The sequence below is a fragment of the Eucalyptus grandis genome, chromosome 9 (assembly GCF_016545825.1).
Source record: "Eucalyptus grandis isolate ANBG69807.140 chromosome 9, ASM1654582v1, whole genome shotgun sequence".
In the NCBI taxonomy this organism is placed as follows: Eukaryota; Viridiplantae; Streptophyta; class Magnoliopsida; order Myrtales; family Myrtaceae; genus Eucalyptus; species Eucalyptus grandis.
Window position 1 is genome coordinate 37,519,141 of NC_052620.1, and position 17,994 is coordinate 37,537,134.

Below are 17,994 nucleotides of genomic sequence, written 5' to 3' on the forward strand. Positions count from 1 at the left end.
TTGCCAATGGACAGCAGATATCTGGTCTCATCCCCTAATCAATATTCAGATTCCTACACTACACATACAACATCTTCGAGATTGGCTTGGAAATATGCTGTCAAATCATCAGAACTCACCAGCTTTCGAAGTGGTGGCTGCACTCTTGTGGAATATCTGGAAAGCCAGAAACAATTTCATCTTCCGGCATCACCTTCCAGATCCACATAGGGTTGTTGATCAGTCTCTCGCAACTGTTCGGGCAGCGCAGTTGTCCTCCATAGCAAGCAGTATCACAACTCAAACCCATATCAACCCAGAAGAACTCTGGCGATCCCCAGAACCTGGAGCCCTGAAAGTGAACATAGATGGGGCGTTTCAACCGGGCGGTACTGAAGGGACTATTGCCTATATCTGGCGTGATCATAATGGGAAGTTTATCGATGGACTTACCCGAAGTTTTCCAGCTTCGTCTTCTTTGCAAGCCAAATTCCAAGCATTCACGATCACTCTTCGCTACCTGATGGAGAAGAACAGAGCCTCTGATCTGATTGTGATCGAATCAGATTCCAAAACCCTAATTGATTTGGTGACGAGCTTAACGGATCCGCCATGGGAGGTTCGATCTCTGTCTGCTGAAGCTGTGGCTCTTCTTCGCGAGTTCTCCAACTTGCGAATTAGGTTTTGTAAAAGAGGGGCGAATTTTGGGGCAGATTGGGCTACCAAGGCTCATAAAACCGGTTCTCTTCCCTCTAACTGGGCTTCCTCGCCTCCTTATGCTTTGTTGGATATCCTTTATGCGGATGCTCTGGCGGAGCGGCTAAGTGTAATATTAACTCTTTCTAATTAATATTAGTTGTTTTCCGACCAAAAAAAAAAAAAAACTAACACGTTCTAGAAATTAGCCATAATTTTGCCACACGAATACAGCCCCAGGCCTATACAATGTTTTCTTGGCTCACTCAAGGGTTCAATCTTTTCTTTTAACCCACTAAACCGAGCAAGAGGTTCAAATTACCAATTCATCTAAAACAAGTCATATCTTATTTAAACTGATTGAATGAGTCAATTTGTGTCATATGTGATAATTTCATCTTCTTTTTTTAAGTATCACATGGAATGATGCATGTGTAATCAAGCTAGGCTCAAGAGCTTGGGTTTAGCTTGATTGTGATTATCTGAGGTGCCCTGGCCATGAGTTTGTTGTTGGAGCCTCATCTAGTGCATATGCACTATACAATTTGCGTTCATTTATAACAATCAATCAAGTCAAAATTTTAGATGTCAAACCCTGAATGCTATAAGGATTGGGGTAATGACACGGCCATCCTTTCATCGGAACCTTGGTTAGCGACAATAGTACAAGAGCACTTTGGATGTTGGTTTTTGATGGGAAAGAAAGCACTTTCAATGGAAACTTTTGGAAGTTGGTTTTTGGGTAGTTTGAGACTGTGTCCTTCAGGTAAAAGGACAACCATGTCATTACCCAAATTTCTATAAGATTTAGGATGTGACATCAAATACCCTTCATGTAAAAAAATTAATCATTAACCCGAGTGTTGCGTAGACTTTGAAGATACATGTAATGATATAACTATTTTTTTAAAGATTAATACTCTGAAAAACCCTAAACCAGTACACTTGTGATATTTTTACCCTAAATTAATTTTTTGACCACCAAAAATCCCAAACTAGTACATTTTTGATAAATTTACCTCAAATTGGTACACTTGTGATGAATTTTCGTTCTATTAGTTTTCGTTAAATTTTACTATTAAATGACACTAAATAGTTAACTGTTATACCAATTCGGGATTTTACTATTTGTTTGTCATAATTGTACTATTTTTATGGTTTTTTGTGGTATTAATCAAATTTAACAGGGGATATATTTGTTACAAATATACCAGTTTTGAGTTTTATGTGGTCATTTTGGGTAAAATTATCATACGTATACCAATTTGGAGTTTTTCCTTGTCAAAAAATTAATTTGAGGTAAATTTGCTATAAATATATTAGTTTGGGGTTTTTCAGGGCATTAACCTTTTTTTTTAATCCACAATTCATATCTTGTGATGAATTTATTTATCATGTTTCTCTTAGATAATTTGGTCTAACATTTCTCACTTTCGGCATTATTAATATGCGGTGATCTCTTGAATTTATCACTCATGATTGCGGTGAATATTTTGTATGCAATCAAAACAATTCGGTTAAATTTACAAATTTCACCAATTTAGACTCCGTTCATTTTTTTTTAATGAATGATTTAAGAAATATTTTCTTACAAAACATTCTATTTTTTTATAAAAAATAAATGAACGAAAAATATTTCCATCGTCTATGTAAACATTTCAATATAAATTGTTGTAAAAAAATGAAAAATATTTATTTTAAGAGATACAAATGATCGTTTTTAGAAAAATATTTTAAATTATTTATTTTTTGTAAAAAAAAAATGGAGCCTTATTAAAGTAAATTAGTCTATTGATAACCAATAGACTAAGATGTCTCAAAACGTGTGTACACACATACTAGACATAATTCACGCTTGCGCAGATTGTTGTGCAAAACTTATAATTAAAAATGGTTTACAAACATTTAATTAAGCATAAAGGAAACTTCAAATTAACGTATCTATATAGAAAGATTCTAATGGTAACGTAACATTGATCATTATGAGCAACCTGTACAATAAAATAGTTAACGTGATATTCATTCCTATCGTATTTCGTATTTTTACAATGTCTCACGAGTACTTGTATAATAATATAAAATATTATGCTAATGGCAAGGTAAAAAATCTTTTATACAAAGGAGTTGTACATAGAATTATAAAAATGATGAAGGAAAGGGCCAAGGGCAATATATAGGTAGTAAATGACTTAAGAGTGAGAATAATCAATCATTTACAAATTAGAGTCGCATGTGCTGACTTTAGAGTCAATCTTTAGAGAAGATTTTGGCATTATATATTTAGATAAATAGTGCTATGCTCAAGCGAACACTACAAATTTTGTCACATATTAGTTGATCTGCCTTCCAAAGCTTAATTCGCTACCATCTGTAGGTAATATAACATAATCATCATCCGTTGACATGGGACATTCTTATGCTTATACAGAGACTCACCTTCCAGCCTTATGCTATTCCAAAAGATCAATTCTGTCTCGTTGAAAAAAATGGTCATATGATACTTGAAATCCTAACAAATTTGGAAATAAAAGACCTGAAATCATAGATGTTAATATTCGATTGGTTGAGTTGTTAAGTGTATTAGTTATATTTAGTAAATGGGAGATAAATAGGTTTAGAATGGTCAAGCTCAAAAATAATATTGAGTGTTAAATGGGTTCACAACTTATTTAGACCTAACCCATCTCTATGGCTCTCTCGCCCTCATCCAATCTCGTGCTCGCCCCTCAATTTTATTTTTGTTTTTTGGGGTCTGTTCTCGCGCCTCAATTTGAGTATGAATTATCTAACATTGAGTTAAATATGGAAGTATTTTAATAATATGTGTTGGGTGTATATAGATAAATGGATTTGTATTTCATGGAAATTGGTCAATTTGAGTCAAATTATTTTCAACCTGAACTCACCTAATGGGTCTAGATGCTATAGAGTGGAAATGAAGCTCAAGTTATAGCTTGTCAATGCTTTGGTGATGTCATTTACTTAGAGTCTGGGGGAATCTAAACAACACAAATTCCTTCGAGAGGAAACGCACCAATGATTTAAAACTTACCATCTTTCCAGAAAAAAGCTACTTTCCAGAAAAAAGCTAGTTAAGCATTTATCACATGGTCAATTGGATACTTCGAAACAGTGACTACCCACAATGTATAATTTACTTAGTTATCTTAATTTCAAAGTGATTGGCTTATCATATATCTTGAATTTTCAACATATCATAAGAAAAAAAGGGAAAAAAGAAGCAGAAGTTGACTTTAAACATTTTCACTTACTGAAAAGGAAATCTCGTGTTTTCATGGATAAACTTGCAAAGCTTCTTCTGGTCCTTTAGCCATGATGCACTTGGCTACTGATCAGCCTCGAGATCACTGATTAACAAATGACCAACTATATATATTATCAAGTTAAATAAATTAATCACATTGGTAAGGTCATTTATTTGACAAAGACCACCAGATCCATATATAAAGTATAATGGCTTATTTTGTATAAAAGTAGGTTTCAATTCATTTATTATATATGAATTATGGCAAAAACTCACTTGTATGGACACACACACACACACACACACACACATACATACATATTTTGTGTGTGTGTGTGTGTCTGTTAAGATAAGATTGTAGAATTAAAGTTTAGCTGGGTTGGTTAGTCTAAACTATTTTGGGCTGATTTTTGTTGCATAAGTAAAAGTACATCGAATGTGGTTTATAGCTAAGCATCTTGCTTAGATGCTTCTGGGCCCAAGACGGGCCCAACATGCAAATGTCTGTGAAGCCCAGCCATTTTGCTCTAACCAAGAATATTCTCAGCAAGCGGCCTTGTGCAACTGACCAGAAATCAGGCTTTTCTCCTACAATAATCACGAACAAAGATAATTATCATCGATATTATCCTGCACAAAACTTGTTTATGTCCCTTCATTTCTGGGTTTTATGGTTTTTATCATCGGATTATGGTGTTAAAAGCTGCAGATGACATGGCAACGAGCCTTATGACGTATCGTTGATCGTAGAGTTTATCGAGTATCCTTACTCGATTGGGATCATTCAATAAGTAGACCTCGATCGGGTGCCAAATGCAGCGTGACGCAGTCCTAGAGCTAAGGGATCCAGCCACAACACGGATAGATGCGCAAAATGTCGAGGGCCCAACGCAATGAATGAACACCAGTATGAGGTAAAATCGAGACCGGAATTGCAGTCATTAGTATTGGTGATTACTTAAACTCCAAAATTAGATAGTTATAATCTCCTTGATGAACCTAACACAAAAGATTCCATTGCCCATATGATTTTTATAAACAAAAATCAATGTCCGGTGCGAGTCTCTGCTTGCGGGTGGTCCACGTGTGCACGCATGCATGGCAAGGATGCTGTGGGTAGATGCTGGTGCTAGGTAATGGTCCTGTGTCTTCATTCGATTGTCTTTCGAGCGATTCCATTATGCCAAAAATTTAAGAAATATATAATATATGCAAGTTTATGTAATACATATCTGTTGCTAATCCAAGGGAAATTCATGTAGCTGTGAATGAATTTTCTCTTTGTGTTGAATTTAGCTGTTCATCTTATATTTTTGGATCCTTTTACATGATCATTCCGCGTTTGACTCAGTTTCACTCTCTGAGTTTAAGGGGAAGAAGAGTTCTCGTTTAGCCGGTTGGCTATTTTGGTTTGCTTCTCTTGTCACGGTCGCCACGAGGAACGAACGCATGTTTTCGTCTGTTTGCCGAGATGAATCCATTTTTCTTTGAACTTATCGAAGGGCAGATCATCTGTACTAAAAGGATGGGGGAGATTCCACTGCATTGAGTGGAAAATCGATGCTCGACATCACACCTTTCCAGAGGCAAAAATATTGGGTCTTTTCTTAATGATTGGACCCGACTGCTTTCCGTTAATTAATGCTTTTTCTGTGGGTGTGCGATGTCGAATGCTTGAGCCCGTCAGATTAATCCATCGGGGCACGAAAGTCTGTCCGTCATGACGCGATTGAGTGATTATGTATCAAGCTAGGAGCTTGACCCTTGGGACCGATTTCACTCCAAATGGAGACCACGGCAGGACTTCCAGAGGCATGATTTGGCCTCGAATCTTAACCAATTCGATTAAACTCCAGGAGATTAAGGTTAAACTTGGCTTGTCAATTGATTGAGTCTCTTCCGTGTTTTCCTTATTCGATGGAAAACGACAAAAACACTTTGTAATGATTTTGTTGGACCCCTTTGGTTATCAGGCTGACCCAATCTCAAAGAGGAATAGTCATGGAGAGCGATTCTTTTCATGGAGTTAGGTAGTTGAGGACAATTTATGGAATAAAAGAACAGTGTGGAACCTGCAACCAATGTAATCGAAACCCTTTGAAAATGCATGAGCATCTTGTGGATCCTGTTCTTTGACCATTGGTTGGCTAGTAGTGAGTTTAGGACAAGCTAAGGAAATGGACTCTAGAAAAGAACTTTTTGGGCACAAGCGATGTATAGAGCTCCACTTGGACGAATATAATTAGAGTTGGGATAGTCCCACCGAAAATCTTGAACTTCACTGTGGGAAATCAATGTCCAAAACTTTCTTTCGTTCCACCAATATCCCAAAACTCATACTAGTGATCCAAAAGTACCTCCCGTTTTAGACTTCCATTCATAATGACCATTAGAAACCTAATGTGACAGCATTCGCAGACAATGCTGGCATGTAGATCTAACTTGGTGATGGATATATGCTTCCACGTCGACCAAGAGCGTAGTCACATCAGATTTTTAACTGTCGTGTACAACTGTCGCATCGAGATTTTTAATGGCCATATGGATAGAGGGTACTTTTTGGTCATTGGTACGAGGTTGGAGACATCGGTGAGATGACAAAAAGTTTGAGATATTTGTGTTCAACGAAAAAATTTACGACTTTCTTTTATATTATTCAATTGAAATTTACCACGCATGACTTCAAAGTTGAGGTGAAGTTTACCGGTAGAGTGGCAGGTAAGTACTTGTCCTAAAAATTGATGTTGCTAGAGCCACCGCATTTGCTATTCACACCCAATGCAAGTGATAACTACCCCAAAAAAACATACATTCATGATGGGAACTTTTGGTAAAAAAAGATTGATTTAGTCAAGCGAGAGGAGGGTTAAAGACGAAGCGCCATTCCAACCACCACCCTTTTTTAACTTTTCACCATTCACGCTTTGGTCATCATTTACGTTTTGTCGCATTGCTCCAATTCATGATGATACAATCTCTTTTACTACAGTCGAACAACTCAAGAACTTTGGAAGCAAAACAATTGAAATCGCCCATTCGATGTCGGTGCTCTTGAAAGGATGTTGCATGAACCAGAAAAATTTGGAGGACCTGCGCTCAAATTCCTTCTGGCTCCTTAGATCGTGCCCTTTAAATTACATTTCATTAAACTAGTGCTAAAACATTTAACTATTAGATCACGTTTTCATTTGGGTTTTTAATATTTTGGATGACTTAGAAGTCATCTTGATAAGTTTCACCGTACCGCATCATCTTGACATTGTTGAGACGATGCCGTGTAATGATGCATCGTGATCATGGCAATTGGCGGGAACTATGATCATAAAGTAGGGGAAAAGGAAGACACGTGATTTATACACTTTCGTGTGGAATCGAAAGATGGGGGAAGTTTTCTGGCTTCGTGCAATGGATTTCCAATTTTTTCATCATTGGTTGATGTGAAGGCATGGCACGTTACGAAGGACGCTCGCGAAAAAGGAAGAGGGAAGGAGGGACGGGGGGGAGACGTGGTAGAAAGAGACGTTTTCGGCTTGGCGCATTTGGCTATTTTAGTGAGAACGGAACCGAATTAAAGCAATAAATGGGTTGCGTTAGATGTTTCTGGCCAAGTGAAAAGAACACTAGACTCCAACGTACAGAATCGAGACGGCTGTCACTTTCAGTCGGATTAAGCCCACGTGTAGCTTCGAGGGAAATCGCATCTTGGACTTGGCTTCGTTTCCTATAGAAAAATAACAAAAATAGTCCCTCAATTTTGACACAATGACAAGTGTGATCCTTAAATTTTCAATCCAATTAATGCAATCCATCAACTTTATACTCAATATATATTGTGATCCATGAACTTTATATTTAATTTAGTTAGTAAAAACTTTGAAAATGCTCAACATTATCATTTTATTAATTTGGATACTATATTAAACATTTTATATAGTTCAATAACTAAATTAAACATATATAAAGAGTTCAGAGACTATAATGTATATTGAACTAAAGTTAAGAGATTATATTAAATAAATTAAAGTTCAAAAATCACATTGGGTCAAAATTCTGAAATCATATATATTATTGGAGTCATTTGGCTTCTTGCTGATCTGAGGCTGTTCGAAAATCACTTTTTTTTTTCCTCTTTGATTGCAGAGTATCTGAAGCAGCACCAATAGCAGGAGTCCACAAGAAACTCAAACATGCGGATCCATCAATTGGTCATTCGAAATCCATTTAGTACTTTCACGAGGAAAGTTTTCAATTTCCTAACGACATCGACAGCAGACTCTTAAAAATGACGACATCGAACGCGCTGAAAACTGCTATATTAATATGAACTTGTTGCTTAAACGACGTGCCACGCGAAGGTAGAGGGCCTAAGGCAAAATCAAACGGGAAGGGAAGTCTCCAGGGGGACAGCCCCAATCAAAGTGCCTCGAAAATCCCAGCCACGAAATTATCTTATTCGGCAAGCGCGGCAATAAATTACGGGACGATTAAAATGGGTAGGTGTACAGACAACTCAACGGTCACTTCGTCGGATACGACATCGCCTTGTCCTGCCCCTCCGGATCTCCACCGATTCCCCTCATTACAAAATAACAATCACAGCACGGCCGGAATATCTTGGTTTTTGCGATATCCATATTTTTTATACACACACACACACACATATATATTATTTTATTTATTTTGGTTAATCATGCATGCAATGCTAGAGAAGCTTGTGGATCGATGACGTCTACCGCTGATTTGCTAACAACTGGGGGCAAATTTTCAGGGAATAAAAATGAAAAGAAAAAAAAGAAATTATCAACCAAACAACCCAAATAAAATAAGAAAGAAAGAGATGATGGCCCCCACAAAAAGTTCAAAATGAATTGAGGTGGTGGGGGCGCGCCATCTGCCGTCGTCTCCTGCCAACATTAGCTCCCTCCCCCTCTGCTCTGACTTCACACCATCGCTGGGCCCGGCGAGGGCCCAGAAGTCCTGGGCCCATCATCGCCCCCGGGCACAAAAAAACACATTAGGGGCAAACAGACGCGCCCACGTGGCGGCCGGAGAAGGGGGGGAGGCTCCATCGAGCTGTGCCAGCGGCTCTCTTTCTGGGGAAAGGGACAGTTCTTTTAATCCACGCCGGGGGCCCACTGCAGTAACGGCTACATTTTCCTCTGAAGCTCGGAGCTCGAGCCACGTGACTGCAGCCCTCCCGCTCAGGGTTTGGCGGGAGCCTGCTGCCGTCACGTGGGGGCCCCACCACCCCCCGGCCAGCCCGAATAGTTGACCGGCACGTGCTGACTTTTTTTTTTTCTCCTCCTCCTGATGGGACCCGCCCCTGCAAACTCCAAGGCCAGCACCAGAATCGCCCAATGGAGTGAAACGAGCGCGAGATGGCAAAAGCGTCAAATAATAAAAGGCTACAGAAACACCCGGGAATAATTTTCCACAAAAGAAAAAAAGAAGGAAAAAAAATCGGCTACCGTCACTGTTACATTCTAAAAAAAAAATTAGATGGAAAAAGTGGGAGGATGTTAATGGATGATTTCGGGTCATGCCGGCGAGTGCTGGGATGTCGGGTCGGCCGACGAGGGGATGTCGGGTCCAACTCGGCAGCCTTCGAGCATGAAAACCACGTCGGACATGGTGGGCCGGCCAAGCGGGTCGGGGTCGTGCAGAGCAGCCCGACCTTTACTCCTAGCAGGAACTCCTCCCACTCGGAGGATTCCGGGTCAAGCTCGAGCAGCCCTGGCTCGAGCAGCTCCGTGATCTGGCCCTTCTGGAGCTGTTTCTTGACCCACTTCACAATGTCTTCGTCTTGCGTGAACATCACTGGCCTCTTCCCCGTCAGCAGCTCGAGCAGCACAATGCCGAAGCTGTAGACGTCAGATTCCTTGGTAATTTCCCCAGTAAGTACAGCTTCCGGCGATACATAACCCAGCGTGCCGACTGCAGTAGAAGTGGAGGTTTCAGCAGGAGCTGCGACAGTTAGCCGTTCAAGGCCAAAATCTGAGAGATGGGCTTCGAAATCGGCATCGAAGAGCACATTCTGGGGCTTCACATCCCCGTGAACCATCGAGCAAGAGTGGAGAAACGCTAATCCACGGGCAATTCCCAGGGCGATCAGATGGCGCATTGGCCAATTGAGGACGTGGCCATCTTGGTGGGATGCTTCTTGGAGGAGCGTGGCCAGGTTTCCATTGGGCATGTAGTCGTAGACCAGAAGCCTCAAGTCGGGTGCCCCTGCATAGTAGCCGCGAAGAACCGTCAAATTTCTGTGCTTCACTCTGCCGAGTGCTTCGGATTCTTTCCTGAACATGTTCTCATCAAGCGATCCATCAGGTAGTCTTCGGATTGACAGCACCATCCCATCATTAAAGCAGGCCTTGAAAACCAATCCATACCGTGTCCTGGCTAATACATTCTCTTCGTCAAACTGCCTAGTAGATTCAATTGTTTCTGCAAGGGTGATTTTGTTGTTGAACATGACGAGCTTCAGAGCTCCATTATCAGTGCTTCCACGCCCTCCGCTTGATCTAGAACTTGCCCTGCCTGGACTGGTTTTCTTCTCACCGGCTGCCTTTTCTTTCAGCCTCTTGCGCCATCTCAAGAGGCTGTAGATGTAGAAGCAGCAAAATAAGGTTAGAAGGCAAGCTCCAGATGCGACCACAGCAATTAACAGGATCAACTTCTTCCTCCTATTCCTCGCAGTTGAGTCCTGGCACTTCTTTTGCAGCGGCTTACCACACAAGTTCTGATTATTGGCAAATGCCGAAGAATTGTTGAATCGAGAACCAAGCATTGTAGGAATCTCGCCTTCAAGATTATTCCCCGATATGTTGAAACTTGACAAGCCAGATATCTGCGTAAAATTGGCAGGGATTTTCCCATCTAAGCTGTTGTTGGAGAGATCCAACTTTTGCAGGTCCGATAGCTCTGTCAACGAGTCAGGAATGCCGCCGGAAAGATGGTTTGAGTCCAGAGACAAAGAAGTCAACGATGAGCACTTTGAGAGCTCTTTCGGGATTTCGCCAGACAGGTTGTTTCTCCCTAAATCGAGTATCTTCAGATGTGACAACTGAGAGAGATCAGAGGGAATATGACCAGAAAAAGAATTTGCTCTGAGCTCAAGAACTTCAAGGTCAGAGGAATTTCCTAGCTCCGGTGGGATCAAACCAGAAATCCGGTTCCCCGACAACGAGAGAACCACCAGTGACCGAAGGAACCCAAACGTCAAAGGAAGCTGACCAGAAAAGAAATTGGAACTGAGGTTCAAGTAACGCAAACCCACCAAACTACTAAACCCTTCAGGAACATCACCAGATAAGTTGTTCTCCTGCAGAGCAACGACCTGCAAACTCGGCAAACCAGCAAGCTCAAGTGGCAACTCACCAGACAAATTCTGCTTGCTCAAATCGAGGGTCGTCAGCTTAAAAAGATTGCCCAAACCAACTGGAATCGACCCCGAAAGATCGTTGTCGCTCATGTTCAAGACCACTAATCTGCTCAAGTTCCCAATATTTGCAGGCACCTGACCTGAGAATCTATTTCCACTCAGGTCCAATGTAGTCAAGTTGCTCATCCCCATCATCTGCTCTGGCAGAGTACCGGTGAAGCTGTTGCCCCTTAAATTCAAAGTTTCAAGCCCCGAGAGATTACTGATGCCAGCGGGAACTAACCCCGAGAACAGATTACCTCCAAGAGACAAAACTTTCAAACCCCTGAATTCGCCTAAAAATCCAGGAACCTCCCCAGCAAGTCTATTCCCTTCGAGATTGAGCACCTGCAAAGAACTACAGTTTCGGATCTCGATGGGAATGGCTCCACTAAAAGAGTTATTCCCCAACCTCAGGTCCTCCAATCTATACAAATTTCCAATCTCACCAGGAAGGGGACCAGAAAGCAAGTTCCTCGAAAAATCTAACGCAGTCAAAGTGGACACACTGGTTAACCACGAAGGAAACGTGCCCCTTATTAAATTCTCCTGGAGATCCAAAACTTGCAAGACGCCGAAACACGCCATGGTCTTGGGACCAATGATGTCCGTGAGCCAATTAAAGCCGAGTTGAACGATTCTAAGAGACGGCGAGTTACCTGACACGTTGCAGAACAGTGAAGCCGGCACTGAGCCGGAGAGATTATTCCGTGAGAGCGCGACCACCTGGAGCATCTGGAGGGCGCCAATGGCCGAAGGTATCACTCCGCTGAGCGCATTCCCCTCGGCGCTCAAATGCACGAGCGAAGAGCAATTAGCGATCGCCGAGGGCAAAGTTCCGTCCAGGAGATTGTAATCGAGCCAGAGATACTCCAACTCCTGGAGCTCCCCGAACAGTGCGGGAATCTCGCCGGTGAAGTTGTTGTACGAGAGATTGATGAGCTTCAACTGAGACAAGTTGGATAGGCCCCGAGGAATGTCACCGGAGAAGGAGTTGGAGGAGAGATCGAGGTACCGGAGGTTGACAGGGAGGCCGCCGGCTATCTCGCCGGAGAGGCGGTTCTGCGCCAGGTTCAGGACGTGGAGATCCGTGAGGTTCGCCATCTCCGGCGGGAGGTCGCCGGAGAACGAGTTGTACTGCAGGAAGACGGCGGTCAGGCGGCTGCATTTGGCGAGGGAGGCGGGGATGCTCCCGTTGAAGGCGTTGGACCTGAGGCTGAGCTTGCTCAGCATGGCGAGGCCGGAAATGCGGTCGGTGAGCCGGCCGGCGAGCTGGAGCCGCGGGAGACGGAGCTCGGTGACCCGGCCGGCGGCGCAGGCGACGCCGCGCCAGTCGCAGGGGGCGGACGGGGTGGACGGATCCCAGCCGTCGAGCGCGCCGAGCGGGTCGTGGAGGTCGAGCTTGAAGGAGGTGAGGGACTCGATTTCGGCGACGGCCTCGGCGCTCCGGGCGGCGCGCGCCGGGGGCGGCACGGAGAGCGCCGCCGCGGCGACGAGGAGGAGGAGGAGGAGGAGGCGGTGAGGGAGCGGAGGAGCAGCCATCGCGAGACGCCGGCGAGAAAGGCAGGAGGAGGGAAGGAGGGAGGGAGGGAGGCTCGGGAACGGCTAGGGGCGCGCGGCGGAGCGAGAGGCCTTCGTCGTCGCCGTCGCAGTCGCCGCCGCCGCCGCCGTCGCCGTCGCCATTTCTGGAGGTTGAAGACAGAGAGAGGGAGAGAGAAAAGGAGAGGAGGGGGAGAGTTGTGTTCAGTACTACTGTGGTGGTGGGGGGTTTTGTTCTGTTTTGTTTCTTTCCCCCCTTTTCAAAACCCGGAAAAAGGCTTTTCCCGGTGGTGGGGCCGGGCCGGGTCGGGTCCTTTTTAGTTTTAAATTTTTTTCCTTTTTTATTTATTTTTAAAAGAGCTTTACTAATATGACAATTTTGAAACTGTTTCATAACAGCAGCCTGTTGGAATCACAAATTTTTGGAGGAATAGATCTCATAATTATTTATTAATAGCAAATTAAATATTGTCGCTCGATCATTACTAATTTTTTTAAAAAATTTCGTCCTTGCGAGGGGGGAGATGCGGGCTGAAATCATTAAGGGATATTTTGGCCTTAATAAGGCATGATGATTGTTAATGGGCGGTGGGGGCTTAATCCTTTTCGATTAACTGGCGGGCTACTCATTAAATGACCCATTTTAGGGAAGCCTAATAAAGGGCGCGAAAGGGCGAGATTTGTGGCCGCCGCGGTGGTGGTGGTGTCCCCGTATGGGAAGTTAATTTTCATCGTTTCATCGACCTCTCTCTCCTTGACACGGTTTACATTAACTTGTCTTTAAACATCATGATGCTGCCGTCCCTTCTCATTTTCTTTCCTAAACACTCGAAATTTAGATGCAATCGATTCTCTCTTTTTTTTCCCTATAGATTTCTATAAAAAAAAAAAAAAAAAATTATTTTCTACAGAGAAAGTCGACAAACTAATGTCGTGGGTCGACAAATTCTTGATCGTGAAATAATTCGTGCAACGCCTGATGAGCCGAAACCACTAGATCGTGCCACTTCCGACTTAGATCAAGCATCCAACCCTTTCGAGTGAGAGATATGCATAACGCTTTGGTACAATAACTGGGGTTCGGCTTACTATGGCCTCGTTAGGAAAGCGATATCGGTTCCATATCAATTTATGCGCGGAAATCTTACCTCGCCTTTAGAAATCCTAAGAAATGATCACATCTCCAAATCCTTAAAACAAATGCCTTAGATTACACTCTTACTAACCGGTTGTATTATCCATCTTGCGTGACTCACTCTTCACCTTCGTGCCACAAGTCTTTGCTCTTCAGCTCATAAGGGCATGAGAGAATTTGGTCTGTGACACTATCATCTATGCAAAGAATGCGCGACATCCGATTTGCTTGGTGATAAATCATTTGAGGCCTAATAATCAAAGAGCTGCCATCTTTCACAAGGTTGCAAGTTTAGCTTCACATCTTGAGTTACATTTGAACAGTTCGTACTGAATTACCCAAGCGCAACATACCTCTTACATAGAGATTTTATGACAGACTTTCAACTCAAGCTTTCGGGTCATGGGTGGTGTGGTATAAGTCCAAAAATTGTCACTAGCATTGGTTGCCCTTCCCAATACTTTCACTAATAGAAAAAAAAAAAAAAAAAAAAAAAAAAGAGAAGGCATGGTCAATCTTCCTCTCGAGTAAATGAAAAGCCAAAAAAAAAAAAAAAAATAAACTTTATTGCAGCATTCAGAAATTGTCACCGACATTGGTCGCTCTTCCCAATCCTTTCACTAAAGAAAAACAAAAAGGCATTGTTAGTCTCCCTCTTGAGCAAATGAAAAGTAAAAAAAATTACCTTTATTATAGCGTCCAGAAATGGTCGTCGGCATTGGTCGCCCTTTCCAATCCTTTCACTAATTGGACAAAAAAAAAAGGGTATGATTATCAGTATTGGTTGCCCTTCCTAATCCTCTCACTAATGGAGAAAAAAAAAGGCATGGTCAATCTTCCTCTCAAGTAAATGAAAAGCCAAAAAAATTAACTTTATTGCAGCATTCAGAAATGGTCGCTAGCATTGGTCGCTCTTCCTAATCCTTTCGCTAGTGAAAAAAAAGAAAAGGCATAGTCAGTTTCCCTCTTGAGTAAATGAAAAGTAAAAAGAATTGCCTTTATTGTAGTGTCCAGAAATAGTCATTAGCATTACTAATTGGAAAAAAAAATGTATGATTATCAGTATTGGTTGCCCTTCCCAATCCTCTCGCTAATGGAGAAAAAAAGGCATGATCAATCTTCCTCTCGAGTAAATGAAAAGCCAAAAAAAAAAAAACTTTATTGCAACGTTTGGAAATGGTCGCTAGCATTGGTTGCTCTTCCCAATCCTTTCACTAATGAAAAAAAAAAAGCATCGTCAATCTCTCTCTTGAGTAAATGAAAAGTAAAAAAAAATTACTTTTATTGTAGTGTCCAAAAATAGTCGTCAGCATTGGTCGCCCTTCCCAATCCTTTCACTAATGGAAAAAAAAAAGGTATGATTATCAATATTGGTTGCCCATCCCAATCCTCTCGCTAATGGAGAAAGAAAGAAGGCATGGATAAATGAAGAGCCCAAACAAAAAATATATACCTTTTTGATCAAAATTTGGCCTTCTAAACACAAAATTTTTGAGAAAACACAGGCGCGAAGACTGAAGAGTCGAGAGAAGTCCACTTTTGCGGCATTGGGCAAACTAAATCATTTGCATTTTGGAATTCGTATTTTCCCCCGCCCTTCAATTATGGAATTTAAAGAGTTAAAGAAGTCAAAAAGAGGCTGCTGCACTTGTCCTTCCATCCCAAATTGCTAATCCTAATATTAATCATGCTAGAATATTTAATTTAAATTTTGCTAGCATAACATTGTTCTAACTATTGTGAGAAATGGATCTCATAATAAATTTAAATTATAGGCTCAAAATTAGTTATTATTCTAATAGATAATTAAAGACGATCACATGAGTATTTATTATATAATTTTCTGTCCCTTAATTCTATCCACAAATAAATTATACACCCTGGGACGACAACCCCATAACTTCATGTTGTATCGACCGATATGGATTGATTAAAAAGCCTAAGCCTTCCCCCCATCATGATTGACAGGAGGGAAATGCTGTCTCAATCCACGTAAAACTCCCCTTCATCTTTTCCCCTTAATCCTCTGTCGCTGTTCCTGTTGTTCCTGTTTGCTGTCTGCCTTTTGACTTTCTTGTAGCAATGTTTCGCGTCCCTTTCCATTGGTGTCGCTTTTGCACTGTCGTTTGACCAGGGAGATGCCGCTTTTTAACGCCTCCCGAAAATGTGCAACTCGCGGTGTCGTTACTTCCCCAGTGATTGGGTCAAAGATTACTCTAAAGAAAGGGAGGGAGGAAGAGGGGGGGTTAGGTTGAGTAAAGGTGGAGGAGGAAAATCCCGTAAAGAGCATCATCATGCCGCCCTTTTTTAAAGGCGAATCGAGCACTCGAGCCGTGGGGGAAGGGAAGTACAGGCACAGTGAAAAAGGAATTTTGAGTTCGTTTTCCATTTTGAAGGCAAGAGATCTTTGGTGGGAAGGTGGAATTCGCGGCTCAAAATGGGAAGTCCCGGGTCGACTTGGCTCGCGTTTGAACTTCAGCTCTCGACACTAGATCGATGACAGTCTCGAGAGGAGAAGATTGTGTTGTGATAGTCTCATCAATTCCAGTCCATATTAAGGATGAGCGTGGTTTCGGGATCTATCTTGGAATTTGAAATCGAAATCTATTCGATTCAAAATTTCAAAAGATATAGAAGTATCAGGATATACAAAATAAGTTTTTAGGTATAAAAAAAAAAAGAGAACATATTTCAACAGGTAGATTTCAAGTAAAATCTTTATGAAATTCAGAACTGCTCACCCTTAATCCACCCTTAATCCAGGGTGGTCGAGTGAACTAATGAGCTGCATGACTGTCCCAAGATACTCTGAGAGGGAGAGAGAGAGAGGGTCATAAAAGGAGGAGCAGATAGAACGTGCTGGGCCTTTAAAAGCCAGGAACAGAAAGGAGTAAAGGGTTTTCACTCCATTAGTGAGGTCATGCTGGTGATGCGCCTCCCCCTTTTCCGCATGCCGCGACAGCTATGGAAATTATTACCTGGGGCATTTGCTGATATGACTCCACGCAGATCCTTTCATCTACATATTTAACTCGCATCGGCATTGCTGTTGCGTGCATAGAGCACATGATTCTCCAAATCGGCTGGACCCGGAATTTGCAAAGTCAGAATTCGTTCAGCTCTTCGCCTCTCGCGCCTTCAGTTGAAGCTCTGGGTATTCAGCATTGTAAGGAGGAAAGTATAGCACTGCCCCCATGTCGATACAAAGGATCGATTGGAGTCAACTGAAGAGTGGCGAAAGGCGATAAGAGGAAGATGAACAAAGGACCAGGAATCGGGGGAAGAAAAGGACAAAGACCGAAACGAAAGGGGGAAAGCAGTACAATCATGAGGCAACTTAGTGGATGTTTGTGGTTCGGTCCAAAGCGAAGGCCCACGTCCTTAAAGCCCCTGTAGGCTGACCTGAAATAGGGCATTAAGCTTAAAAGAAATCGAGTTCCTGGGGTAAAGACAAGGGACAAATCCCACGTTTTGGGGAGAGCACTGTCGTAATCAAAATACTCCCCTACGAGCCCCCTTAGAGAGGAAGAGAGAGAGAGAGAGTTCCAAGCATGGATCATGAATGCTGGCAGATGTAGTTCCGATGAGATGAGTTCATTTGTCCTTAATTATTGAAGTTTAAGTCGATCGAGCTCTCATCACGACCTCCTGACTCCTATACCGCTATTGGATAGGTCGGAAGCCTGAGGTTGCCACAATCTCTTCGCTTTAATCAACACTGGGGTGTGAGGAGCCAGGCATTTTCGGAACTTTCTCAATGTCACTAAATGATGTCAGGTCATTTCATGTTCATGTATTTTCTCATCATCGTTGGCTTCCAAAGTAGGATGGACCATATTTAAGATACTGAGCTTAGACATTATTAATTTGGACAAATGTTCAAAACTGTGCCTAATGCGATGCGGACATTCTAAACAATTTTTTTTATGTCATCATGAACTCCTAGCATGTACCGGTGCT

At 42.2% G+C, this 17,994-nt stretch overlaps 1 protein-coding gene across 1 annotated transcript; it reads right to left on the reverse strand.

Moving 5' to 3' along the window:
• Positions 1-8,657: 8,657 nt before the first annotated feature.
• Positions 8,658-13,125, reverse strand: LOC104419674 (probable LRR receptor-like serine/threonine-protein kinase At4g36180). Its single transcript, XM_010031406.3, is given in 2 exon segments — positions 8,658-9,596; positions 9,599-13,125. Coding segments are annotated over 2 exon segments (3,423 nt in total). The 5' UTR covers positions 12,903-13,125; the 3' UTR covers positions 8,658-9,477.
• Between the last annotated feature and the right edge of the window lie 4,869 nt (positions 13,126-17,994).